Raw genomic sequence first — 27,973 nt, forward strand, 5'->3', positions numbered from 1 at the left:
TATATATATTATATTATATATAATATTATAATTAATTAAAAAATGTCAGAAGGTTGAAGAACAACAAGCATGCTTCAGGCTTAAATATGACATGGTGACAAAGTCTTTAACTTTTTCTTTAAAGAGAAGCATGTATGTAAGAAAGGATAAAAAAATTCCCAACTATTTGCTGTTTATAATCATATTAAGTATTATGAACCCACCTGCTTAGTTTTCTGGTATTAAAGTGATGCCAGCATAATTCACTCATATCTTAAGGTTTAAATTAAATTTAATTAGAGTTTGGAGTTTTAGAAGTTAAACAGTTGTGTCCACAGTGGCATTTATTTTGTTGTATTGTTGTTTTTTCCTTTTCAGGATATGTTTATGGATATGTTTTGTTTGTTTTCATAATAAATAAATTTTCCTGCTGCTTATTAAACTTCCAAATTTCATCTGAATGCTTCTGGTTAATACCATAAAACATCAGTATGGGTGAAGTTATGCTACTTATTGGCTTTGTATGTAAAATTTCAGAGGTGAAGATCCAGTTGTGTCCTGGGCAGACAACAAACAGCACAGCATCTTTGAAGTAGATGTACTCAAAAATGTTTATTAGTTTTAAAAAGTTTTCAAAAACCGGTATCAACAAGCACTTCCCCTTATAAAAGCACTTGATAAAATGCAAAACAACAACAACAACAAAAAGAAAATATTTGTATTAAAAACCACAGCAACTTAACACAGTGGAGGGCGGCTCTACAGCTCCTAGCCACTTACGAGAGGAAGGGTAAACTCTTCATAAAGAAACATCAGTGCTAACAAACACACAGACCCACAATGGAGTTAAACATTGAAACTGAGAGAAATCAGAGGTCAAAAAAAGTACTCAAAATAATTAGATGTTACAATGATATAATCAGATTTTAAAGAAGTTAAAAATACAGTATTCTGTATAAAATCACCAGATTAAATCCAGACATTAATTTAGTTCATTCAAAATGTTTGGGGTTTTTTTGTCACAGAGGGACAACTTTCAAGCTCATGAAGGGAAGTACAATTGCACAATTGCGCACCGTATATTAAGGAACAGTGCCGTTTCCACATTTTAAAACAAGTGCAAACATTTTCTGGCGTGAATTCCTGTCAAAATCCAGTTCTGCGAGGTTTTAGTGATTCTTCAATTTCTCATTATTCACTGCCAAATTTTGGAAAAGTCTTGATAATGCACGTGATACGCGGTAACACACTATGACACTTAAAGCGTATGCTACAAAACATCATAACAGTGCAAGTCAGGTTATTGTGAACACACACGCACGCACACAAACAAACAATTATATGGTTTCCAAGAGTACATATCCTGTACAAATAGAACAATGTAAAATAATAAATAGTAATAAAACAAACCAAAGAGCACCGGACACCTGGCCACACCCCCAATCTGTACAACAAATGAAGTGAGTGTGATCAACAATACACGGTCAAGAGATCTACTGCTAACACAGAGACACACACGGTTTAGCGAAACAACTGTGATGCTGCCGTGAAAACATCAAGCCTGTTGGAAGGGTGCGGGTTACAAAAGCATCAACAACAGTAAACAAAGGAACCCTCAGCATTTACAGATTTTCACCTTTCCTCTGAATACATTTGTTACAGGCGTCATCAAGCACTTTATTGTCAGAGAGCCCACCACGTTGGAGGCTATGTTACACCCGTGGCCACGGTGCAGCTTACATCTTTGGCATAAGGACATAAGGCTCAGAAACCCAAAGCCCTCAGACGCAGCTTAGAGTCAGCGGCTGCACGACTTCTTTACCCGATGCTCGACGTCAGTGTAAAGCTCGACTTCCACATTTGATCGGCAGCTGTTTTTCATTTGAACCTCAGGATTCAGAGTAAAATTGTTCCACACAAATCAAACAGTGTTTTCCCCCCTTTATAAAGCACAAGGATTATAGATTGTCAGTGCATTAGAATAAGTGTAATATACATGCTCATTAGGCTCCTCTCACTTTCCATGTCTTCCTTTTTTAGTGATCTGCACGCGATAAATAATACATTTAAATAGTGATAAAAAGCTCTCGGTTCATTTTTCAAGTGCAAAAGAAGACCCCGTCAGAGAGGTTTGGTTTAATTCTTAGGTAAGTGATTTTATCATAAATGTCCTGTAAGGGTTAAGTGGTCGAGCCCTCGTCTTTCACTGCTCAAAGGGCTGCAACACAGATCCCATAAAATGGTCTGTGTGACACACCTACATGTAACCATACAAAGACTGATAGCATAATTAAAGCTGATCAGCAAATCATCTTTCTTGGTTTAATATAGTGATTCTCAACCTATGGGGCATGGCCCCCTGGTGGGACTCAGACTCTTTGCCGCAGAGTGGTGTGGATGCTGATTTAAATTCTTTTTAATTCATTTTTTTTGTTGTTGCTGTTGATAAAGATCGATAAAATTTGAAGGTGCGAATTATTTTGGTGGGGGGGCCATGCCGGTTTGAGAACAGCTGGTTTAATATTTGATGTTTTTGTCTTTGCATACGCTTTAAAGAGATTGATTAAGATTTGAACATCTTTATAATCACAATTACAGTCCTGAGAAAAACTAAGTGCACCCTGTGATTCAGTAGCTTGAAGAACAACTTTTAGCAGCAATGATGTAGAAGTAATAGTTTTCTGTATGACTTCCTCAGCTCTCACATTACCGTGGAGAGATTTTGGCCCACTCTTCTTTACAGCATTGCATTCATGCACAGCTCTCTTAAGGTCCCCCCAAAGCAGGATGAGGTCTGGACTTTAATATTGCAACACCTTCATTCTTTTTCACTTTCAGCCATTCTAATGATACATTTCATTTTGTTGTGTTTGGGGTGATTTATCTCCTACAGTACATAACCTAATTTAGGCCAAGCTTGACTCTTGACCTGTTTGGTTTTGTCTCCACTTTGGTGTCATCTGTGGTTTGTTCAGATGCTGCTTGGCAAACCTGAAGCAAACCTTGCTGCCATGTTTGTTTCAGAAGGAAGAGATATTCTCTTGGGATTCCTTCGTGGCGGGCCATATTTGTCTTGTAATTCTATTTTCATGAAATTTAACCTTTAACATACTAGCTCAAGCCTGTAGAGTTGAGGCATTTCTACAGTTGGGCCTTGTTGGGACGTTAACATTTGGAAAGATTGTGTCATTGTGTTAGCTCACACCTGAACGCACCAGACCACCAAACTACCAAAACTGCTGCTTTTTTAAAGGTGCTCACCTATGATAACAAGGGTGAACTTAGTTATTCACATGACTGTATACAAGACCTATTTTAAATGCAACTTAAAATAAGACTAATAATATTTGTATTATTATTTAATCTACATGAAGGGGTTTGAAGAGAGGTTAACGTCGCTCTTCACACTCATCAGCTGATTAACAGAGACTCAAAGTCTATTTAAAATAAACTTTAGACAGTATAGACTTATATTGCTGAATTTTACGGTTTTACCGAATACCTTTTATATATTTCACCAAAATGAGTCAGTAAAGGCCAGTGCTGTGTTTGGGAAGAGATACATATATTTATATTGGTATATTTATATATTAAGATTATGAGTACATTATATGGATTTACATGGATGAATTTGATTCTGTGTATTTGTGAATACATAATAATTTAATGTATGTGTGTACACGTCACATATCTTAATGTTAAATTCAAAACCTTTTAAGCGCTTTTTTTCTTTAAGTAAAGCTACACAACAAACACATATTGTTAGTTTAGGATTAAATATCATTAGTTTTTTTGCACCTAATTTAGCCTGCAGTTTATACACGGTGACAGAAATAAGTAGCGTTGCATAAGGTTTATTCACACTGATCCACGGTTCTGTTATTGATCTGACTGTTCAATAAAATTAGCTGTTTGAAAACTAGCTTTTTTCTGTGTGTGTTTTCTTGTTGACAATTCTCTTGATCAAACAAAGTGAGGCAATATTCTCTCATTAAAGGGAAATGACCAGCATTTTCAGTGAGTGTTGCAGCATTAGCTCAGTTTTTAGCCTGGCACTTAATCTGGACAGACCTCATTGTATCCAGTGTTGCATTATAAATGCCTGAAAATAAATAAAACAAACATCAACCGCAGATTAACATGTTCAACATTACTATAAAAAGCTCTGCTCTCAGCCCATCAGCCCAACAGTTGGGTGATCTTTGCTCTCCAACCAGTCGAGACCACCTGAATGAGCCGCTTCGCTGGTGATTTGCTGAAACAGCGAATCGTCCACCAGCTCCTCTGGGGTGGCGTGCTGATACTGGCCTTGCTGCTGGCTGGGGTCGAACAGCAGGTTTGTATCCAATGCGTTAAGGTCACTGATGCTACTGGGAAGCTCCGATGTCATTCTGATTTCACCGGGGAAATCGGCCCCGCCTGCTGTTAGCTCTGACACCTGCTCCATGAGCTGATTGCCAGCAGCGAGGAGGTCTTGAGAGGTGCTGAAGTCTAACTGCTGGTGTTGCTGCTGCTGTGAGTTCAAAGCTGACATGATGGACTGCTGCTGATGCTGCTCTCCACCGGCTGCTTGTATTTGGCCTTGACCTGCCGAGAGAATCATTTGTTCACTGATAGAGTTTTCCATGAGGTAATTGGGCCTCTGCAGGTTGCAGGTACTGCTGGAGTCGGAGGTCATCAGGCTGTCAGTGCAGGAGAGGCTGGAGTTGGATTCGAGGATCTGGGTCAGGTTCATACGAGCGGTGTAGGTGGGAGGTAAATTATTGATTCCCACACCCCGCACACTATTCTCGTGATCTCCATCTAGCTTGCTCAGGAGGACGCTGGCGATGCTTTTGGTGCTGCACTGCTGGCCCGGTGTGGGCGGGGCCTCGCTTTGCATCATGATGTTGAGCGGCACAGAGCGGCTCCTCTGGGCCATGCTGTTCACGCCGAGGTTTGTCTGCCTGTTTGCGAAGATGTTCAACACCTCAGCCGTCACAGGAGAATTAAAGGGAGACACTACCGATCGGGAGGCATTGGAAAGGTTGGTTCCTGCTCCTGTGCCGCTGAAGTTCCTCTGATGTACAGCGGGACTCACGCTGCGACACCTAAAATTTGCAGCAGATGTGTTGGCAGTTTTATTATCCAGAGGGGCAGGCACTGCAAAACCCTCCTGTTTGGCCATGCTCGCTACCTGCTGCTGCACGGGCGAGATGGGAGTCAAGCGGCCGAAATGGCTGTCGTGGTGCCGCGCATGAGGAACGGCGAAGGCGTGAGGTTTTTGAAAATGGTCGTCTATCAGGCTGTGATAGCCGGGCAGGATTTCCATTCCGCTGTTGGATCTGCTGGCGGTCCCGCCGCTGCTATTGTAACTGTTATTCATCCACTCCAGCCTGGTCTTGTCTGGATGGGTGGCCATCGGTCTCTGCATCGGTTTCACGGGGCTGCTGGAGATGGTGCTGCCGTCATGGAAACCAGTGATGCTGGAGTTAATGGGTGTGAACGCGAACGGGTTTCTGCACTCTACTGGACTGGGAGGAACATTGCTGCTGCAGTTGGAGTGTGGCGTCCCAACCGGGGTGTGGCGACTGCTTCCGAGCGAGCTGTCCACCGGGGTCGTGGAGGCGATGTGGGAGCAGGGGCTTTCTCCTGTCAGTCCCTGGGCTCCTCCCATCATTTCCGACATGGGTGTAGGTGTCGGCGTTTGAATTGTTTGGATTGGGTTACTGTTGTTGTTCGCAGCATGATAGAAAGCCATGTTCTTATTAGCGGACGTCATGTTGTTTGGCATCGCAACCTGCTGGCCCTGCAGCGTGACAGAATCTCCAAACTGCTGCAGGTTATTAAGTTTCATCTGCTCCTCCATCTGCACCAACTCCTCCACTATGCTGTCCTGAGTCACATCATCATCAAAGCAAAAGTAATCTGTCATGTCTGTCTGCATGGGCAGTTGACCGGATGATGAAGCGTGATTCAAAAACTCTAAGGTTTCAGTAGCAGGACTGGACTGAGAGCAGGGCTGCTGCCGGACTCCTTCCAGGCTTGAGTTTGAACCCACACCTGAATGCTTTGGAAAACTGGGATTATCGGGCACAGCATGTGCGTCAACTGCTGCGTGCCCCTGATGTTGCTGTATTAATGCGTGACTGACTGAAGTGCCAGTTTCCATAACGGCAGAAATGTTTTTCCTCTGCAATGAACTATGTGTTTTGGCAACAGAGTAAAAGCCACTCGCTCTGAAAGAAGGAGAAGTGCCAAGTGCGTGGACTTGAGTGGTCATTTTCACTTCTACTTCCCTGGTGGCTGGTGCACTTTCAGGTCTAGCTGGAGCGCCTGGCCTGGATACATTACCCGTCATGTTTCTGATACCATACCCTGGACCAGCAGCACCCTCTACTGGCTGCTGGGGTATAAAAACCCTTTTGATTGGTGAAAGGTCTGGACTGAGCCCTGAACGTTTTCTGAGGCTCTTAGTGGACAAGAAGCCTTGCTTTGTTTGGTTGTTTTCCCCACATGAAGATGTTCTGCTGGTGTTCAGTAGAGACACGGTGCTGGTATTCTGAGTGGAGGGATTTAAGTGCAAAGTGCTTGTATTTTTAGCGCTATTATTGCCGCTGTCGCCTGTGGCCACAGTATTAGTGCTTGAGGAGGACTCTCTGCTGCATTTATTGCTGGACGTTTCCTCGAGACCCAAGAAGCCTCTAGTTTGCGGTATGGGCACACTGGCGGCCCTCTGTACAGCCCCTTTGACTCTATTGGTCATTGCCACTTGTGGCAAAACTTGACTGCCCAAATTTTGCATTTGGCTGCTTTCATGTATAGCTTCAACTTCCATTTCAACATCGATGCTTGGAGTGTTAGAAGTCTGCCCTTGCCTGGCCACCGGGGCCAAAATGGGGACCGTTGAGGAACTCCTCGCGCTCTGACTGGAGCTGGCGTCTTCTGTAGCTTTAAAGTTGATGTCTGCAGATGCCGGCCGCAGCACGTTTGTGAAGGATGTGGCAGTTTCACTGCTGTTGGGTGCGAGCGATATGGCTGCCATTTTGACCAGACTGACTGGGCTGACATGACATGGCGTTACAACAGTCTTAATGGGGCTGTTAGCGATGATCATGGTGGAGGGCGAGCGCAACGTGATGGCAGTGGTGGCTGAAGGTTTAGGGAGGATTTGAGCGTAGCGCTGCCGAGCTGTGCGCTCCCCCGCTGGATTGGACAGAATATTTTGGGGGTGTTTGGGGCTCTGCTTCACTCCTTGGACTGGCTGGGTCACCATCTGGATGTTAATGGGCAGTACTTTGCTCTCCACTGTTCCCACTGGACTCGGGGACATCAGCGGCCTACTCCTCTGAACCTGCAGGGGGAAAAAAGAGGAATCATGAAATCAAAGTCAATGTCAATGTCTTTGACAGAGAGAGAGATAGAGGGGGCTTTATGTACCATTTTTTTTAATGATTTCTTTTCGGACTCCCTGCACGTCTGTGTGAATATATCCTTCGTCTCTTTTTACTTCAGGCTTTATTTCAACGGATATTTTTACTGTGTTTTTACCTGGCATGTTTGTTGTCTTCTCACCTGTCATTGCCTGACGAGTTCACCTTGGGCCTTATTACTTTTCTCCTTGGTGTTACTGTTTTTGACAGTTTTGACACCTTTTTGATTTTAACTATGGTTATTTTGTTTTACATTGCCACTTCAGTCCACTTAAGAAACAGCTGGAATTACAGCTATCCATGCAGTTATGTTGTAGATATTTTGTTTATTGGTAAAAACAACTATTTAATCCCAAGTGTTTGATTTTATAATGCATTAAATATATAAAGCAGCCTTGGTGACATTAAAAGGGATACAAAAATGTGTTGGAATATCTACTGATGAATTCTGTGGACTATCATTTCTGGCTTATCTCTTCTTCAGACTACACAAAATGATAAGATCAGAAATGTGATGTGACCTCAGATAAATGAAAGTTTGACTATTATATTGATGAAAAGAAAATTCAGTGATCTATAAGAATGTAAATCAACAGTAACTGCAGCAACGTGTTGTAGCTAATTAATAGATTAGAAAAGGGTATATTTTTTATCTAATGTGGGTTCATTGTGTTCTAAACATTCATGACGTGCAGTTAAGCTTTCCTTCAGTGGGGAAAGAAATGACACATGATGGTGTGATCCAGCTCTCTCTCTCACCGTGATCGGGCTTGGCACGGCAGCAACCACGATGCCTATAGTTGGTTGAGGCGACGGAGGGGTGGGACTACCACAAGACACACCGTCGTCTGCCTTCCTAATCTGTCCCTCTCCGGGTAGAGGAGATGTCAGCTTTTGTTCCTGTTGCTTCCTCTGGATCTTCCTCTGGAGCTGCTGCTTTGCGTCGACAGACGGAGAGGACAGCATGGTCACATGAGGCTGGAAGGAGTGAGCGTCTGCAGCCGGGGCGAAGGCTGAGACGGTCTGTGAACCTTTCACCTCTGAAGAAAATCAAAAGAAATTTGTATTCAGTATACATCAAATGCTCCAACAAAAAGAATATATAACACTATGCAGGGGAACTTAGTACTGTACATCTTCAGTTATTGCAAAAAAAAATTACATTTGAGGTAGCAGAGTGTTTTGCAGCACGTTCCCTGATATATTCAGATGTAATTCTACTGGTTTCAAAAGGGAATTCCTTATTATTAAAACCTGGCGGCCACCAGGTTTCCCAGCCCCCTGATTACTTCACGTGTCTATTTAAAACCTGAAAAGGTTGCCTTAATTCTTTGTTGAGTCATACTTGCTTATGTGTTTACTGTATTTCTGTTTGGATTTATTCACTTATTTAACTTTTCCGTATGTGTTCTTTGTGTTTTGCCTTAATAAAAGGTTGTTTTACGTTTCTCAGGTTTGAGTTAGCAGTGTGCATTTGGGTCCCTTTCCTGTGCAACCCTGATATCATCACACAAAAAAGTCAATATCTTATTAAAATGAAAAACAAGGATTAACAAAAGAAAAGTCCCCCTTGAGCTCCCACCTGACATCCAGATTGCTCTGCATCTAGGAAGGGTTGCCAAGAAACTTATTCTTAAAACCTGGCAGTCTGCCTCTCCACCTGCCTTTGTGCATGGGATTAAATCACAGAATCAAAGAACTGTGCAATCTCAGGGTAGATTAACATGTGATGATGGGCCTTTATTTCAACCATCGCGCATTATCTCTTAAAAGTAGAGATTCCTGCTGTTCTCTTGGCTCAGTTATGCTTATATCCCACATGTTTCCTTTGCATCCTCATTGTACATTTCAGTGTCTGGGAGCTTCTTGTTGGTTCTTTGTTAAACAATTATTTTTACTTAAATCTGAACACTGAACCGTCCAGTTTATGAGGTATACAAATATATTGTGTAGTGGTTTAATAAGCCTAACAAGTGAAAAGCTGATCTGCCAAAATAAAAATGCAGAACTACCTGCTGAAGTGAGCCCTAGTGAATAAAGGAGCAGCTGAAGGTAGCTGTTCAGTTTATGTTAAAATGATGTGACAATTCAGTGACATTATTATTTTGTTGTCTTTTTCTTTGCATTGATTCAATCACAAAATGCTCTTCATCAAAATGACATGTTTAAGTAATATATTATATATTGAACAGCTTAGATCTTTGCACACTTCTGTGTGCTACGCTCCATTTGAAGTGGGAAGCCTGAAATCCCGAGACACCTCTGAATCTGTCTTCTTGAGCTTGTCACTGGTATGCAAGCTTCAGGGCAAAAATGATCGCCCATGAGTTTTATATACTGCTTCTGGTTTATAAAGAAAACCTATTTTAAGTAGTTTTACTGTAAATTGAGTATTTAACAAACACAAACATGTTTTTTTCTGAAATTATCACACAGTTGAACAAAAAGTTCTCTAATTTATTTTAAAGTAAAACTGAAGATTATAATCGCTGTAAAGATTTATTGCAAGGTTCGCAAGTTAGACTGCTTGATGTTCCAGAGCATAAGAGTCCAAGAACAACATTAATCTGGTGTAGAGACAGAACTTCAATAGACGGATAAAGCCATAGGTGCGTTAACAGCGAGCTGCCACCAGAAGTCACTCTTGACCTTTATGTTCTGCACTCTGGGAACATCAAGTTGTCAAGTGTCCTACCTGCTGCTGTGCCGGTCATTATGGTGAGAGCTGCCAAAGACTTGTTGCTGATGTAATGGCTGTCGATTAGGAAGCGAGCCAGGTCCTCCACAGCATCAAACTGGCGTTTGAGCACCTTTTGAGCCCACTCACACACAAGATCACAGGCTGCAAACCGCACCTCTTCCTTAATACTGCTCAGCTGGCCCGGGGAGTCAAGTACATCACACTGGGGCTGCAAACAATTGACATTTAGTTTCATATATAGACACATATATATGGAAAAAAAAAAGCTATATTCCAAAGACATAATATTAATATCAATATGAAAATAAGTGTAAATAAATGTGCTTACTCCATCTCCTGTTTTATGGAGGTCCAGAGTTGGTAAAGACGGCATCTGAACAAATGGTCTCTTCCTTAGGCCACTATAGCAGTATGTGAGTCAGTGTTAAGATAAAAAATCTCAAAGGATCTCCGAAGAATACATATGACAACTATACAGAGGAAACCCTGAATAAAACACAGCCTGTGTAGTATTAGCAGCTCAATACGCCATGTCATAACAGAAAACTGGCAGCGCCAATTCTCATTCGTAAACTGCATCCAAATTTCCATATTTATCTTTTGTGTTACCTGAGCCTTAAATTAGTATTACTGAGTTATCTTATTGGAGTTACTTTTTATCTGTTCTTGTTAAGTCTTGTTGTTATTGTTTTTTTCATTTTGTTCCAAAGTCCCGTACTACAAAGCAGGATTTTGGCTTCTCCAGCTAAATCCAAGGTGGATCTTTTTAATGGGACATATCACTATAGTAACATTTGGCGCAGCCCTAACCGGCAGTTAATGAGGTTATATACCCGATTAGAGATCAAAGGGTGTGGAATCACCACGACTGCAGTGTTACAAACGCATTATAAGATCATCTGGACCTCTGTGCACGGGGAGTAGGAGGGCCGGAAGTTTTTGTTTTATTAAAAATAGAGAACCTTAGCCGCTTCTTTACTCCCAATTTTTTTCCCTGTCAGCTGCAAAATAAGTCACTCCACTTTTTTATTGTTCTATAAGAGTTAATACATGATCCTAAAACAGGTACATGCTTATAATTTTTCAGATTCTTGTGTATCTTAATGATAGAGCTGTGATAATGATAAGCCTTTTACTTTCTACAGTCAGCATTTCTGCCAACTGTCCTTCCAGCCTTTAAACAGGTTCAATGTTATTAATATGGCAGCTCCCCCCCCCACTTTGATTTGATTTGATTCTGTATCATGTTCTTAACCTTTTCATATCCCTGTGTAGGATTGGTCACTTTGTTCCCAGTTCACTTCATATTTGTTATTGGTTCAATGCTGCCAGTGACACACTTTTGTCTTTACAAGTCCTTACATAGAGCTTTTCTACTCTTACTGAGCACTCTATATAACTTGCCTCGTTCACACAAGCACTTTCTTTGGAGATGCAAACTACCAGCCTTCTGATTAGTATATGACCCGCTCTACCTCCTTCCAATCTACCTTTATCAAGGTAGACTGACAAAGCCTGGGTTGATCACCACCTTTGCCCGACCACTCGTCCTGATTTTCGATGTTGGGTAAAGCGAATCCAGATAACGGATACTTTGGGTATGTTGATTTGGCTTTGCAGTACAGGGACCTGGTGTTTTGGTTGGGCCACAGCTTTTCTGTATCCTGTCTGTGTGTTCAGTTATTTCCTGTTTTACTTTGTTAATTAATCCTAATTACTTTCAGCCTTTTCTTGTCACCTTCCTGTTTTCACTTCCCCTAATCACCCTCTGAGTGTCTTTCCTTTGTTCTTTGTTGCTTTGCAAATTCTCTTGTTTCTTGATCCCTATGTTTTCTGGATTTTCTCCTTGGATTATGCTTCTTTTGGAAATAAAGAGCTTACTTTTTGTTTGAATCCTCTGCCTGCAGCAACCTGCATTTGGCTCTGTTACTCTAAACGATGATAATATATGATGAGTAGACCAGTGCAAAACAGCAGAAAAAAGTATTTATAGTATTCACTGGCTGGGACAGAGTGTGTACACACTTCAAAGATGTTTTTTGTTAAAGATTCAGTTCTGATGAAGCTTGATTTATACTTTTAAGTAACACTCTTTGATGACTTTAATGTCTCATGCTACACTCAGGCTTTGTTTAATTGTAGCTGAAAGCTTTGCCGACTGTTACTAGAACAAATAACTAGAATTATTGGTATGCCATCGTACGCCTCCAACAGTCAGTGAAGTTACACGTTACATTCATGTTTGTCCAGTCAGGTAATAATTGTAGTCAAGAAATTAAATACTGTATGTGGGAACCAAGCATCAGTGTCACCAATTCAAACAAAGATGAACAATACAGGGTGGGCCATTTATACACCGTAATAACATGGGAATGGTTGGTGATATTAAAGTCCTGTTTGTGGCACATTAGTATATGTGAGGGGGCAAACTCCTTAAGATGGGTGGTGACCATGGTGGTCATTTAGAAGTCGGCCATCTTGGATACCGCCTTTGTTTTTTTTCAATAGGAAGAGGGCCATGTGACACATCAAACTTATTGGTAATGTCACAAGAAAAACAATGGTGTGCTTGGTTTCAACGTAACTTTATTCTTTCATGAGTTATTTACAAGTTTCTCTTTGTTCACAGCCATTGACATGTCGAAGAGGTTAACACGTGAGGAGCGGATCGAAATTGTGTTGATATCTGGTGAACGCAGTAACCGGGTCATTGCAGCAGATTTCAATGCAAGACACCCTACGAGACCACCCATCTCCCATGCTACAGTTAGCAAACTGCTTGCTAAGTTTCGTGAAACTGGTTCAGTGTTGGATTTGCCAAAATGTGGACGCAAGAAAACTGTCACTAATGAAGAAACATCAGTGGCTGTCCTAGCTTCATTCAGCAAGAGCCCACAGCGTAGCACTCGCCGCATGTCACTGGAGAGTGGCATTAGTCGAACATCCCTTCGGCGATATTAGCTACTCACAAATGGCACCCTTACAAACTCCAGCTACTGCAGCATCTCAACGAGGATGACCCAGATCGGCGCACAGAATTTGCAGAATGGGCAAAACAAAAATTGGAACAGGACCCTCAGTTCACGCAGAAGATTTTGTTCAGTGATGAGGCAAACTTTTATGTGAATGGTGAAGTTAACAAACAAAACCACCGCTATTGGTCTGACACTAACCCACATTGGATGGATCCCTCCAAGACTGTTGGAACAACAAAAGTGATGGTTTGGTGTGGTATATGGGGTACAACGATAGTGGGTCCATTCTTCATCAATGGAAACCTCAAGGCCACTGGATATTTGAAATTGCTACATGATGATGTGTTTCCCTCTTTATGCACTGAAGCTCCTAGATGAACAGTTTCCTGGAAAGTGGATTGGTCGTCGTGGGCCAGTTGAATGGCCCCAAGGTCTCCCGATCTGACCCCCTTGGACTTTTATCTTTGGGGTCATCTGAAGGCAATTGTCTATGGTGTGAAGATAGAGAGTGCACCCCTCACATATACTAATGTGCCACAAACAGGACTTTAATTAATATCACCAACCATTCCCATGTTATTACGGTGTATCCATATAAATGGCCCACCCTGTAGTTGCAATCTCCCATTCTGTACCTGACTCACAATGCATTTATTTTTTTTAGACATCTGTGTGTAAAAATGTTGTAATAAAAGGAGCCAAGTCTACAAATTATGGTCAAAAATGTACTTAACAAAGGTCACAGTGACCTTTAATCCCCAAATCGTAACCAGTTCATAGTCTGAGGTCAAGTGAAAGTTTGAGCCACATTTAAACAAATCCACTCATGGCGTATTAACAGGGATGGTGCTTACAAGAATAAGGCAGACAACCAGATAACCTTAAAATTTAAAGCCTCTTGCATGGCTGTCGCTGGAGTGGAGGCATAAAAATAAATAAATAAATAACAGGATGGGCTTTGTAGTGAAAAGTGACACTGACAGCTGGTTCTGTGAATAGCAGCAGCAAATACTTTGCTTCTGAAGCTCACAAAGTCCAACAAATCCAAGTAATTATTTATTTTTTTTAAAATTTGCCAGGTTTCATAAACATTTCAGTTGAAAAAAATATATAGAATTTCTGGAAATTATTCAACAGTTCAGGCTTTATGGGGTTAAGACTCATTTATATCGTAAAGCTTTTTAAAAAACTTTAGTATAGATTTTGTGATTCTGACATTCCTGGTTTAACTTCATCTTATTCTTTTAACTTCTAAATTTTTATGATAATTCCATTGGAATCATATTGAATATTATTCTTGTTCTCAGTCTTTTTTGACCTATTTTAATATGTTTTATTACTTTTTCCCAGACAGTTTGTCTAATATTAAATTAAAAATTTCATGCCATTAATCAATACCCTTAATTTAAACAATTCTCTACAAGATGTATGAAAAAATGCCCACCACCCTTTTTAGAGTTTAATTTAAAACTAACTACAACAAAATTAAGCATAAATTAAACGCAAGTATGTTATAGTCCTGGATTTTGAACTAGTTTTTTTTCAGTTTATACACTTTAAAATATTTTATATCATTACATATCCAATATTTGGTTCTTAGTTTGTTAATTATTTACATTTTATCTTAGATTTTTAGCATTTAGTGCTTACTTGAATTTGGTGCTGGTATCAGTTTGTTAGTTTTCTTTTTGCCTCACTTAAGTGTCTTTCCCCCATGTCAAGTTTAAGATTGTCAATTTCCTCGTCTACTTACAATTCTCACTTCCTGTTTTGGTAGTTGACTTTTGATAGTTAGTGGTCTTTTGTGTATTGTATTTAGTTTTACTTCATTGTACATTACCTTGATTGTTTTCAGCTGTGTTTAGCTTCCCTCCTGCTCCCACTTCTGTTACCTCCTGCTTATTTAAAGTCTCAGTCACACCTTTTGTTTTGTTTTTTTATGTTTGGACTTTGAGTCTGCATTTGGATCCTGTCTTTCAACACATTATGACAAAGCTGATCGTTTCACAGGATTCAGTGACAACATAGCGAGCCACTGCATTTAAAATTAGTCTGTAGGATGATTTTAACGGTTTCAATTTCTAATTTAAAACAATTTCACATTTTTCAAACATTGGCACAGAATTAGTTTTTGTAGATTATGTAGATAAGGACTGACGTGAGGAGCTGAGTTCTAAGCAGACCATTTTACCTGAAAGTTAATAAGACTATAACGCAGGTAAAGGTCATGACAATAAACCAAGATGTTCCATTAGACGTCATGAGCTAAACAGAAAAAATATAAAAAATAAAATCACAATGTTACGTGAAGGTCAAGATCACAGTGACTCCCCTGAGGGTCTCTGCATTATTATGCTTCTGCTTCGAAGGCAGAGGGGGGCTTTATTTCATTTCACTTCTATATTTAGCGAGCTTATGAACTGCAGCAGCAGATGGTCTGTGACCAGAGACAGAGGCCAGACTGCTACACTCCTTTCCAGTAAAGGATATTTTGATTTTCCCCTCATGCCGAGCCGACGCGCCTTCATGTTCGGGAATACATTTTTCATCATCTTCCCAAAGTCTGCAGCACTTAGTGGGTGGTAGTTAAGATTGTCACAGAAGCTCCTGAAACACAGAAACAGAATTAATACAATTAATTTTATTTAATTAGGAACACAGTGCAGGTCAGCATCATAGCCAGGCTGTCATTGTCTCTGGGTGCAGATGTGAACACACTAACCAGGGTGGGGACCTAAACAACTGTACCGAGACCCTATGGAGGGGGTGGTCTCGATGTGGTTCCAAAATGAACTCCAGAGCACTTTGTTTATGGTGTGAATGTGACCGACCTTGACCTGAGCCAACCAACAAGCAGACTTTCAAGTCTGAGCTAAAAACTTTCTGTAGCCATGTATGCTTTTGTGCGATAGACACAATAGATGTTCAAAGTTCTGTACGAGTTAGCAACTAGCGACGAAATGATTGTCTGTTCGTCTTTGTGAGCTCCCTGCTGGTTTTCGAATTCTGTTGCCTCCTTTGTTTCTGGACTGTTAGACTTTTCTGGACTTCTGAAATTAATAAAATGTTCACCTTTTGTTTACTTGTAGCTGTGAATCTTGCAGGATTAATTTAAGAGATTTTAATTTATTTTTTTTTTAGCAAAGAGGAGGTTTAGCACAGTTACACAGATGTTGAAATATCAGGACTAAATGCTTCCCAAGGAAGTGTCTGACTATGTTCCTGATGGTGAAAGGCATGTGCCATTTTTCCAGGTATAGCAAAGGATTTAAAACACTTATTAAACACAACTTATTTCATGACATAAAGCTGCCTTTCTTTTCTTGACAAGTATAGTAGTAATATATGTAGTATATAGGTAACTGAGCTAGCAACGTCTTCAAAACCCTGAAAGCAGCAAGCTTGTCTGAATCTCTCTCATGTTTAAGGTCTGTTAGCCGTGGTTTACTTCAGAACAATGTGATGAGTAGAAGTGGAAAATTACAAAAAAAATCATAACCTAAGATGCCAAAAGAAACCCATACATATATTTTCAGGATCATAAATGACACAACTTTTGATTATCTTTGCTAGACCGATGTGCCTGTTGTAAAAGCAGACAGATTCATGGTAGTCAGAATTTTATTTAATGAAAAATAAAACATGTCAATGGCACATATGACCCCGCTCGATCACTTAAAGTTTAACATCTTGCTGTTCGATAAGCAGGCACAGCTGACCTTTATTTCATATCATTTATTCTGAGTAGAAACATCTGCATCTGCTAAAACAGCTAGCCAATAAAGACCTGAGCAGTGGTGGAGCACCAAAGTTACACAGTGGCTGTGTCCAATGTGCTTGTTTGACTGTGAAAAACATGAAGCACGTTAGGTCTGTTTAAAGCCTTTTGACCTGTCTGCACTGAAGGCGCCAATATTTCTGGAGGACGCTGTATTTTTGTTCTAGCTGAGTTAAAAAGACAGTTGTATAACAGCGTCAGAACATTTCAATGGCTGTCTCAGACTTTCCATTCTAATATTACCGACACATGCGGCTCTGTGATTCTCATGCCTGCAGCATCTATTTATACTGATGCTTCTGCCTGCAGTAAACTGGAGGAGAAAGAGGCTCAAACATTGGAAGCAGCTATCTATGCAAAAGGTGAACGTCAACAATGACTTTATTTCTCCAAGAAAACTGGGTTTATGCAGTGAAACTAAACTTCGCCTTTCTGTTTTACACCTACTTGTATTCGTCGTAGACTTCCTGCTTGGGGAGCGAGGTCTCGGGGTACTCCTCTAAATGATTTCGGATCCAGGTGAATGCGTGCATCTGCTGCGTGCGACTCGATGACAGGGCGCTCTGGTCACTGCACAAAGATGTGGGTCAGTGATGTTTGTGAAGACAAACAATGCAGTGCTTACTGTCACCTCAGGCCTGATAAATGACACCAACGCTAATCGAGGCATTTTTGTTTCAATAAGCTTGTAAGCATTATCCTTTTGTCCAGTTTTCTATAAAAACATTTAGAAACAAGTATATCCTCACCTTTTATCGACACTGCTGCTCGGACCAGAAGGCAACTTGAGGTAGAGGTAGAGTTTTTCGATGTCTGAGAACTTCTCGACATCTTGCTGTAGAAACAAAAAGTCAAAGATGGTTAAACAAGCAGCTCGGTCACACCTGCAGCACATGCATTAATGAAAGCAGGACTACGATAGTTCATAAGGGACATTATTTACAAGTTCAACCTTTCATCTGTTATTTTTCATTACTAACTACTCTGTCATTATTTTAATTTTAAAATATCTAATAACGTAGTTCTTATTTTGCCGGACTCATCAATAAAACATAAAATCATTACAACATAAGAAAAAGAAAAATGTGAAATATTAATGTTTGAGATGGTGAGACTAGAAAATATTTATTTGTCCAAAATATCATCATAATATTATTTTATGTTTATTTTGAACAAATATTTATTTGAACAAATAAATATTTGTATTATTATTAAAACAATATTATGTCTAATTATTAGTCCATTAGCCTTTGCGTGTCACCCCTCTCCTATAACCATACTTGATTTCCTCTTACTTACACTTTTATACAGATAGAAATGTCTGCTTTAAGCATGAATTGAAATATGATTTAGACAACAAACAGAACAAGCAAAGCATCCTTACAACAAGAAAAATCTTCAGTCTTTCCAGTAAACACTGAAACAACGACAGAGCCATGGCTGAGCTGTCTGGCCACCCACTGCATGCATCCAGATGGCACTGATAGCGCTCTCTTTTCTGTCTGTTACATATCAGTCTGAGCCAGCAGCTGGTTTCAGGGGAACAGTTAAAGTTTCAGTCTGAAGGCAACAAAATCAACCTCTCATCTCTGCTGAAGCTCTCTAACCTCCTGAGACTGATACTTACACGCGGACATTGCATGTGGGGTTTTTTTTTCTGCACATTACACTTCAGTCACTCATACTTAGACCTGTTGCATCCCATGAATCCCAAACAAGAGCTTAGGTTAAAGGCTGAAAAGCATAATAAATACATTTTTTGAATTGTTACAGATCATTTGAGGTATTAACAGAATGCAGTGCTATTCTTTAAGCCAGGGAGCAGGTCAAAGGAGAAAAGAGGCTCTTTGACAATTCAGGACTTACAAGTTCAAGAAGACTACATAGTGGAAATAACAAACTAACCCAAGATGCAATCTTAATATAAAGATTTGTTTTGTTTATCTTAAAAAAGCACAAGCCTCAGCTGCACAGTTAACGTTTTAAAGCTGAAACATCACAGCGGGGTCTTCTGTTAAGTTAAAACATCACTCGATAATAAAGTGTTATGTCATCTCTCAGTAATTGAATATGTTAGCTAAGCTCTATAAGCAGCATTTTAGCCTAAGCAGGACTGATTTTAGCATCACTCTCAGGACGTGCTGTAAATTTTACATCAGTAACTGAAGAACAGCAACAGCGTGCTTTCACTGGAATTGATTTTCACCAAAACCAATGCTTCAAATTAATAATTCTCTCTTCTATTCCAAGCAAACCAAGACATTTATTATAAATAAATAAATTATTTCAGCCCTCATCAATTTATCCTTAAACAGACCATAACAAAACATCAAGCAATCATGAAAAGCATCTACTTGTTCATGTTCACAGATACAAACTGATGCCTTTTTTCACAACAGTCAACAGGAAACTATGTATTACAATAGGAAGCACATTCGTGTCAGAAACACCTGCTGTGTGTCATTAAGACAAAGTGAAGCTACATCACCACGGCAACTGACAAAGCTTTCATAACCAACCCAGTAGTAGAAATCCTGTCTTCCTCCCCTCACCTCCAAGCAGTCATAGGAGACGGCTGTCCCACCCCCAGCCTGTTCCGCCAGAGGTTTTCCTGTTAAAAGGGAGTTTTTCCTTCCCACCGTCACCAAGTGCTTGCTTATATTACCGTACCAAATATAAATACATATATTCTATTTCTATTTATATAATATATATTAGATATATAGATATTTATTTATAAATTAAATTAAATTGAATAGTAATGCCTGATCCTCACCAAGTATTGAACTTGTTTCCCTCTGCATAGTAGAAGTGTGAGCTTCACCACCAACCCCTCCAACCTCCAAATGTGGATTTCCCCTCCCCCAACAAAAATAATGGGTGTTGTGGGTTTTGAACCCAGCGTTTTCAGTTTCGGACTCTCAGTTTCTGTTTGATATTTTCTGTTTAAGAGCTTAAGGATTGTGAATGTTTAACAAACTGCTGTCAGACTGCACTGAAAAATAAAAGACTGGCCATCAATCAACAAAGCAAATATTGTGGCATAAATTATATAGTGCCTGTTTTGATGTACGCTAAAGGGGCTCTAGAATAAAAATCATATTCAGACATTAATCTGACATTTTACTGATTCGCACCGTTTCATACTCCATCCACTGAGCTGATGCTGACTTGTTAAGAGTGCATTTATAGAGTCAGATCACTGTGTCAGTGTAAACAAACGATTACTAAATTGTTGCATAAAACATATATAAACATGTAGGCCTCGGGAGTAGTTGTGCAACCCTTTTATAGTATAATAGTTTACACATTCACCTAAGAAGCACGAGATCCCTAGTTTGAAAAATCTGCAAACTAAAACATGTGATGCTACCTGCTCTTGTACCGTCTTGCAAGGGTGCAAGAGCTGAAAGGGAGTAAAGTTTGGAGAATAGGGGTGGAGTAGACTGATGACATAAGTGGGGGCCTCACCTCGTAAGACCATAAAAGCAAGAACGAAGATTTTAAACTCATCCTTAAACCTCACAAGAGGCCAGTGCAGACACTTTAACAATGAGGTAATATAAGAAAACGCGAGTAGGAGTTAGAAGCCTTGCAAAAGCATTTTGGACAAACTGACACAATTAATACAACAGACAAGAAAACAGAGCATTATAATATTCTAAGCAGGACAAGATTAATCTAACTTTTGAGACAACAGTCTTGAGTTTAGCGATATTTCTTAAATAGAAAAAGCAAGAGCAGGTCCAAGACTTGATGTGAGCATCAAAAGTCAAAGACTGAAAGCTAATGAATAGATTATTGGGCTCAATTTTGGTCACAGTGGATCAGAAAGGAACCAGATGTGTCTAATACGGGGGGGAAATACTCCCCAGAGCAATAATTAGAGACTGTCTTGTCTGTGTTAAGCTGCAAAAACATTTGCAGAATATAATTTAATGAAAATAAAAAGGGATTTCAACAAGATCCTTGTGGAACACCACATAGCAGCCACATTAGAATAGAAATTTCCCACTTAAATCAAAAGTGTTTTATCAACAAGAAATTAAGTGAACCACCCCAACACATCAAAATGAGCACTTGAGGCTAGCTACAAAGAAATGTGGAAAGATTTAAAGTTTATAGAAGAAACAGCTCTGGTTCATTTGTCTTTAACGACTTAAAAAGGTTATGTTATTGGACTGAATTATAAACTGTGTTAATCCATTATGCCTACCCTTGTCACCCTGTTGAACAGTGACGTATGGCGGATGTGAGATGCAGCAACAGTTTGAAAGATTACATTTTGTGGAGGGGAAAAAAACTCAACAGTTTCTTTCCTTCTAGTTTTGAATTCCTCTCCTCCTATACCCACACTGGTGTGGGAATTTTGTGTGAGTGGAGACACCTATTGTTCAGGAGAATACTGCAGCAGGTACCCATGCCCTAAACACTGGTGTACATGGAACAAAGCTGTGGTGACGTCACCGCTAGCGTGCAAAGCAACTAATGCGGTGGATGTACTGGGATTCTTAGAGGTGTGGCTGCTAGCTGTCAGCAAGGCCTCACCTCTGCTAATTTTAGACACTGAACTGTATATTCTAACTGTGCTATAAACAGAATATAAAGTCTGTCCAAGAAGTCTGTGTTCTGGTTTTTGGTAGTGAAATTATTTTCTTTGTTCGTTAATTCACATTAACTAGCAGGTGGCTGCACATCCCATAGATGCAATGCAGACTATATTATAAGACAAAGAAGCCATCTTTGTTATACAGTCTATGTTTCAGCCTTCAGATACACCCTTAACCTCCTGAGAACTGAGGAAAAGAGATTCTTCCGATTGAACTTTTTGATTTCCTTCCTCTTTGGAGCTAAAAGAGGCCACCCAAACGCATGAGATAGCAATGGAATGGATGTCCTCTATTTAGCACAACAAGACTTATTAGGGTAGCTCAAATAAGTCAAAATATATAGATCAAAAACATCCAAAAACGTCCATTGCACAAGCCATAAATGAATAGGCTGGTTCTCAGGAGGTTAATGCTTAACACTGCTACCAACGGATCTTCTATTTTTATTTTTAAACTATACATGGATGGTAGGAATGTTTTTTCTGCTCAACCTATTGGGAACACTAATAATCTTCTGACAATATCTGAACAGAGAGTATGAAAAATGTCCTTAAAGTTGTTATCTGCAGATCACAAATATGTCAGGAATACTCACCAGAATGTTTTCCACTTTTGATTGAACAGATTTGCTGCAAAACAGAGACATAGTACAAATTAGCATGAAGCCGGTGTAACATGAGCACTTGTGTCTGAAGTATATTTATTTATAAAGCAGAGGAATGTTTGGTATGAGACGACCCTCCCCTCAGGATCTCTCAGGTCATGTATCCCACCACCACAAACACATGTGGTCATATGTAAAAAGAAACAGGGACATGAACATTGTTTAGGACAGAAGATCTTTTTTATCAACAGTTTTCCCAAATATTTTTCTGTGTTTACAGGTTTTATTCTCATACTCCTATTCTATATTCAACAGAAAGGTTACCAGTACAATACAAAGTTCTGGCAAATTTTAGTGAAAGCCTAACTTAAATTAAAAACTTAATCAAAAATAACATATTAACACATGTAACTGCTTCCCTGTGTCCCACCATGATCATGTGTCACTTCTATTTTTTGCCTTAGCATCTCACACAGGCCTCGGAAGCATGAAATTCTCTTCCTGATTGACTTTTAATGATGTAGGTTTTAGCCTGAGGTCAATCCGGAAGAAGTGTAAGATTTGATTGAGGCTCATAAACAGCCACTGCTGAGCTGCAGCTAAAAACTATCAAAGATCACTACAAAAATCCAAGAGTGACTGGAATGATGCTCAGGCTACAGCTAAAATTAACATACAATCAAACAGACTTTGATAGCGGGAAAGATCACAATTAGTCGCTCCTATTTAGGTCCACTCCTGCAGACAGAAAAACCAAACTGAGGAATAAAGTCCAGGTTTCATGTGTAATCCACAGACAGGGCAGCATGCTGTCAATGACTGTGGGGCAGAAGGTAGGTCACATTTAAAGACTATTACTTGAGCTGGGCAGGTCAGAATCATGAGACGCTCTAAGCCATGACAAGAACAGTTCACTTTAATTGACTGTTACCAGGGGGCTGAGGATTTCCCGGTGCTGAAAGACCGTCAGTAAGCCGTTTGTGAGGCAGACTTAGCAGATAAACTGAACGACACCTGACGCAACTTTCTGCAAGACCTAAGCCTTGAAAATAAAGAACTGAAACAAGACAAACAAATGTTGCTGATAAACCAGCAAGATGTACACCTAACCCCAGACCAGTGATTCCTAATTAGGGCTAAAGGTACCCCAGTAGGTACTTATACAAAAGTTAGGGGGGGTTCATGGAAAAATTTGCTCAACTTATAAAAATTAAAAATCCTCAAACAAACAAGTTGGAGCAGAAGCAGTTACAGTAAACTAAACATAGTGGCTATGGTGCAGAGTGGCTCCATAGTTTGAGGTTGTGCCAGTAAGAGCATCTGTCAACTCAAACATGCAGAGCTACCTGCTGTGATAACCCCATGTGACAAGGGAGCAGTGAAAGTGGATCAATTTTAGTGGATAAGGTGCAGGAAAAAAACAAATCACAAAAGTCTTTAAAATAAATAAATAGATAAAGCAGCTAATTAAAGTAGTCCTAACCAAAGAAAAGAAAAGAATATCGAATTATCATTAACAAAAGGTTGTCAGTTGTTTAGCTTATATGCTTTTAGCAGCTACGGTAACGGCTAAAACTATCACTTTAATAAGTAATGACTGCCTAAAACAGGACAAAAGAAACAGCAAAAACATAAGCGATAAATACATAAAATTGGTCACTGAGTTTAATTAAATCAAAAATTAGTGACTCTAATAGTAACTTCTAATTTAGTGGACGAATATTTAAATTAGTAAACCACTATTTATGGACAGCCAATAATTCTAGCTAATCATTTAGCTACTAGAAGTTACAGGATAAATATTTGAAATTGTCGATTAACAGAAGAAATATAACAATTGTCAAACTATTAGGGATAAATTAATGAAATCTGATTAAATGAATAGCTGTTATATAGAGTAGTAGCTACTACTAACTGAATGGACGAAGGGTTTACATAGTGGGCTAACAATTTATGGACAGATGAAACGGCTAACAATTTAGCTGCTACAGTTAGCATTTTAAAAGGCAAGATTACAGTGAACAAAAAAGAAATGAAATTAGAGATGAAAGATGAAATTTGTTGTTGGATGAAGGGTTAAATAGTATAGTTTTAGAGTAGATTAGAGATGTACCAATTGACCGACTATGGACCAAAACTGGATGATTTCCAGTGTTCTCGGCCTGGACCGGTGAGCGGCTGGTCAGCCTTCGATATGATTTATTACAAGCCCACTCATTTTTATGAATACACAACATGTGCACAATGACATGTGGCTCACAGCCACATGCTACGCTGTTACCATGGAAGTGAGTAAGGTAAAAAGTTTGCTAAAGTAAACCACAATGGGGAAACAAAAATGTTTGTAACAACAAACCCAATGACACATGTAAACATGCACATTTTAAACAAATGAAAAGCAACTAAAGCTAAAGCCATCCACAATACAAAGCCAGCCATAAGTCAGTATCCTCTGTAAGAGCCTCGGTATTAGCAAACAATCAAAGCAGTTAGGAGTGAAAAAGATAAAAGGGTCAATGTCCTGTTGTCTGGTGAAGCTATAAAATTAAGAAAGTACATGACATTTGTTTTGTTATATAAAAAGATTTGTGTCTGCTTTTATTTAGTAAGGTAAAATATGTCAGGTAAAGGTAGGTGTACAGCAACTCATTTCAGCACTTTATTTTCAGTTATTTCAGTAAGAGACGATCCTGTAACATACTGCAGTTTAGGGGAAATTTATGTTTAATAATTTCTTTATTTAATTAGCAAGTAAACAATCCAGATTAAAATGAGTTCGATTAAGCTAACATGAACATCAAAGGTGGGGTTTTGAAAATCAGTGCTTTGATTGTCCAGACTTCCTGTGCAGACAGAGTGACGGTATGTTGCAGGTGAACTTGTTGACCCAGACTACGACTGTATCACTTCACCAAGAGCCACCCAGAAGCAGGTCACTGAGGTGAATGCCAATATTTATGCTCTACTCCTCTCAAAGCTTAAACCTGTATGGAGCTGGGCAAACGTTCAGGATCCTAACATGTTATTGATAAACTGTTAGCAGCACAGTGACGTGAAGTTTCTATTGAGGTATTTCCTGAAGAGATTTGAACTCTGAACTTCTGTGTTTCCGGTTGTTCAGCTCCTTGACATTTTCTTGCTGTCTGATATTTAAATGATAGAACTTAAGTTCATTCAGAAAAAAAGGTCAGAACAGGACCTTAAGTAGCAGACGCAAAAGAACACGTGCCTTACAAGAAATCAAGTCTTTTCCTTTACTCTGTTCACATTAAGCCTCTTATCGAGCCATAACCAATTTAGAATCAACAGTTCTAAAGGAGCAAGCTGGAACCCAAACAGGCACGAGGACAACATGGAAAATCCACACAGAAAGGCGCTGGTATTTTCTCAGGATTCACTAGCAGAACCTAGAGGTTAGCAGTGTTGCCTCACTGCAAGAAGGTCCTGGATTCAAATCTATTGGCTGCAGGTGTGAGTGTGACTGGTTGTCTGTGTCTCTGTGTTAGAGCTGTGACAAACTGGCTACCAGTATGACAGCTGAGAGAGGCTCCAGTCTGCCAGAGACTCTCAAACTGAGAACTGGTTAAAAATATAAATTTGATTTGCCTCTTCTTGATTTGTTATTATTTTTTCTTTATTTTTTATTATTTTGTTTTTTTGAGCTATTCAGAAGTGGACTTGCTAGTGTGTTTTGGATCGTTGTCCTGCTGCTTGACCCAAGTACCACTGATTTTTTTGGTAGAGAGCAGAATTAATGGTTCCTTCAATTACAGAAAGTCATCCAGCCAGAGCAAAGCAGTGAGACCATCACACTACCACCACCACTTGACTCCTTGTATGATGTTCTTTTTATGAAATGCTGTGTTTATGCTGCTTTATGGCAGATGTAACAGGACTTGAACTTTCCAATAAAGTTTAGCTTTTGTCTTGTCAGTCCACAGAATATTTTCCCAAAAGTCTTGGGGATCATGAAGATTGGTTTTTTTGGCAAATGTGAGCCTTTGTCTTTTTGTTCAGCAGTGTTTTTTTTCCTTGAACTCTTTCATGGATGCCATTTTTCCCAGTCTCTTTCTTATTGTTGAATCATGAACTCTGACTTAACTGAGGCAAATAAGGCCTGCAGTTCTTTATATGTCATTCTGGGTTCTAATATGACCTCTTGGATGAGTCGTTGATATGCTCTTGGAGTAATTTTCGTAGGCTGACCACTCCTAAGAAAGTTTATCACTCTTCCAAGTTTTCTCCATTTGTGGATAATCACTCTAAGGTGGTTCACAAAGCCTTAAAAATGGCTTTTCAGCCCTTTCCAAACTAATAGATGTCAATAACTTTGTTTTTCGATTGTTTTCTTAAATTGTGGCATGATGTGTTGCTTTAGGCTTGCTTCACTTTTTTTAGACAGGTTCTATTGTACTGATTTCTTGATTCAGCAGGTCTCAGTGTTGCTGGTGAAATTGAAATCAGCTTCATCATTCAACTTCATCATTTTTACAGCACTGTATATTACAGAAAGAGAGAAAGATATTGGGGAAATATGACTCCTTCCTCTCTTGCATTAGGAATCAGTCTTCAAATCCCTGATTAAGTGTACACTGTTTTCTGTCCCATTTTACATATAAAACTAAAATATAAGACAGCGCTTCAGATAAATGAACAGCGTAAAACAAATAAATGCAAAATAAAAATGATAATAAAGTTGCCATACACGTAAGAGTAATAAGAACTCAATAATCACTAGAATACAATGTGCTGCTCTGACAGAGACCATTATGTCAGCCATACAGAGTAATTTTACTTTTGCTATTTCCAGAGCATTTTCCTCGTGATACCTGTGTTAAATATAGCTACTTTTACTGGAATAAACACGGTGGTGGGATGTAAAAAGAAATACCTTTATTCAAGGAGTCGAGTAATTAGTTACTCAAGCATAAAACAAGTTCCTTAAGCTTTATTTGAGTTATTTAATTTTTCCATTTGCACAGTGTCTACTCTACCAGGTTTATCCGGCTGTTTTATCACAAGCACACGCTGCAGCTCGTGCATGTTTCTAACATTTAACATGCTGGACTTCTACGGTTGTTATTATTTACTTACTATTATATTTAAGCAGTGAAGATGCGACTGCGTCCAAGCATGATAAGAGCAGTTTAAAAATGTTGTGATGAGTTTCCCTTTAAGCATCAAATTGTGCGTATGCACAGCACAACAGTGTGTGAAGTAAACATCTCCTCACCAGATGGAGTTCTTGATCCTGAGCTGCAGAGCGCTGGCCTCAGCGCCCTGCAGCCCGGGGAGTAGGCCGGGCAGGCTCCCCGCCCCGCTCTCCGGCGGCGGCTGCTGCTGCTGGGGGTCCTCATCAGCCATCACTGGAGGTCACTGTGGGACGGGAGTGGACCGGTAGGGAGGCGAGGACAGGTGTAGTCGCCCGGCAGGGTTAAACATGGACCGGAGGACGTTGCGATGCTAGGGGGACAGCAGCGCGCCCTGTTGTTGTTGTGGCTGCCACCCTACGCTCCTCCGACATCGCTCGCTTCGAGCCCGGACTGCCGGTCAGTACTGGCGCCTGTGGAGCGGAACTACGAGCCGCTGTCAAACACGGGCCAACACATGAATATAAATAAAGGCAAGAGTAAACAGGCAACCTGACAGCTGCAAAACAACTAGCTAGTCCCTCCGGTGTGCTCCGCCTGCCCCGCACGTTATGATTGCTCTACATGTGCATGGTGAGTAGTAGCTGTCTGGCAGGCGCATGCGCATTGAGAGGCTCAGCATTAAAAACAAAATGTAAGCAGAAGACATCACTGACCGTGCCAGACTGCATTTATATAAACACACTCCTGCTTTACATGTGTGCTAGTTTCATTATTATTATAGCATTATTGTCTTTATTAACAGTAGCAGTTGTAATAGGATA

The 27,973-nt window shown here is 39.9% G+C and overlaps 1 protein-coding gene across 1 annotated transcript; it reads right to left on the minus strand.

Moving 5' to 3' along the window:
- Nucleotides 1-165: 165 nt before the first annotated feature.
- On the minus strand, nt 166-27,926 carry LOC102301040 (DNA-binding protein RFX7). The gene is made up of 9 exons (XM_005929603.2): nt 27,293-27,926; nt 22,051-22,084; nt 17,595-17,680; nt 17,293-17,415; nt 15,558-15,674; nt 10,421-10,505; nt 10,087-10,300; nt 8,151-8,431; nt 166-7,312 (listed from the first exon to the last, which is right to left on the minus strand). Exons 1-9 carry the CDS (start codon nt 27,421-27,423, stop codon nt 4,151-4,153), a joined length of 4,233 nt encoding a protein of 1,410 aa, XP_005929665.1. The 5' UTR covers nt 27,424-27,926; the 3' UTR covers nt 166-4,150.
- Between the last annotated feature and the right edge of the window lie 47 nt (nt 27,927-27,973).

The sequence above is a fragment of the Haplochromis burtoni genome, unplaced genomic scaffold (genome assembly GCF_018398535.1).
Source record: "Haplochromis burtoni strain Fernald_Lab_line unplaced genomic scaffold, NCSU_Asbu1 Contig_50, whole genome shotgun sequence".
Lineage (NCBI taxonomy): Eukaryota > Metazoa > Chordata > Actinopteri > Cichliformes > Cichlidae > Haplochromis > Haplochromis burtoni.

Bases quoted from the DNA above. Each gene is read 5' to 3' on its own strand.
- LOC102301040 (XM_005929603.2), bottom strand. From the start codon at position 27,423: ATGGCTGATGAGGACCCCCAGCAGCAGCAGCCGCCGCCGGAGAGCGGG. The intron at 22,085-27,292 runs GTGAGGAGATGT...TCTGTTTTGCAG, and splicing joins AGGATCAAGAACTCCATCTG to CAAATCTGTTCAATCAAAAG. The intron at 17,416-17,594 runs GTGAGGATATAC...ATCTTTGTGCAG, and splicing joins AGCAGCAGTGTCGATAAAAG to TGACCAGAGCGCCCTGTCAT.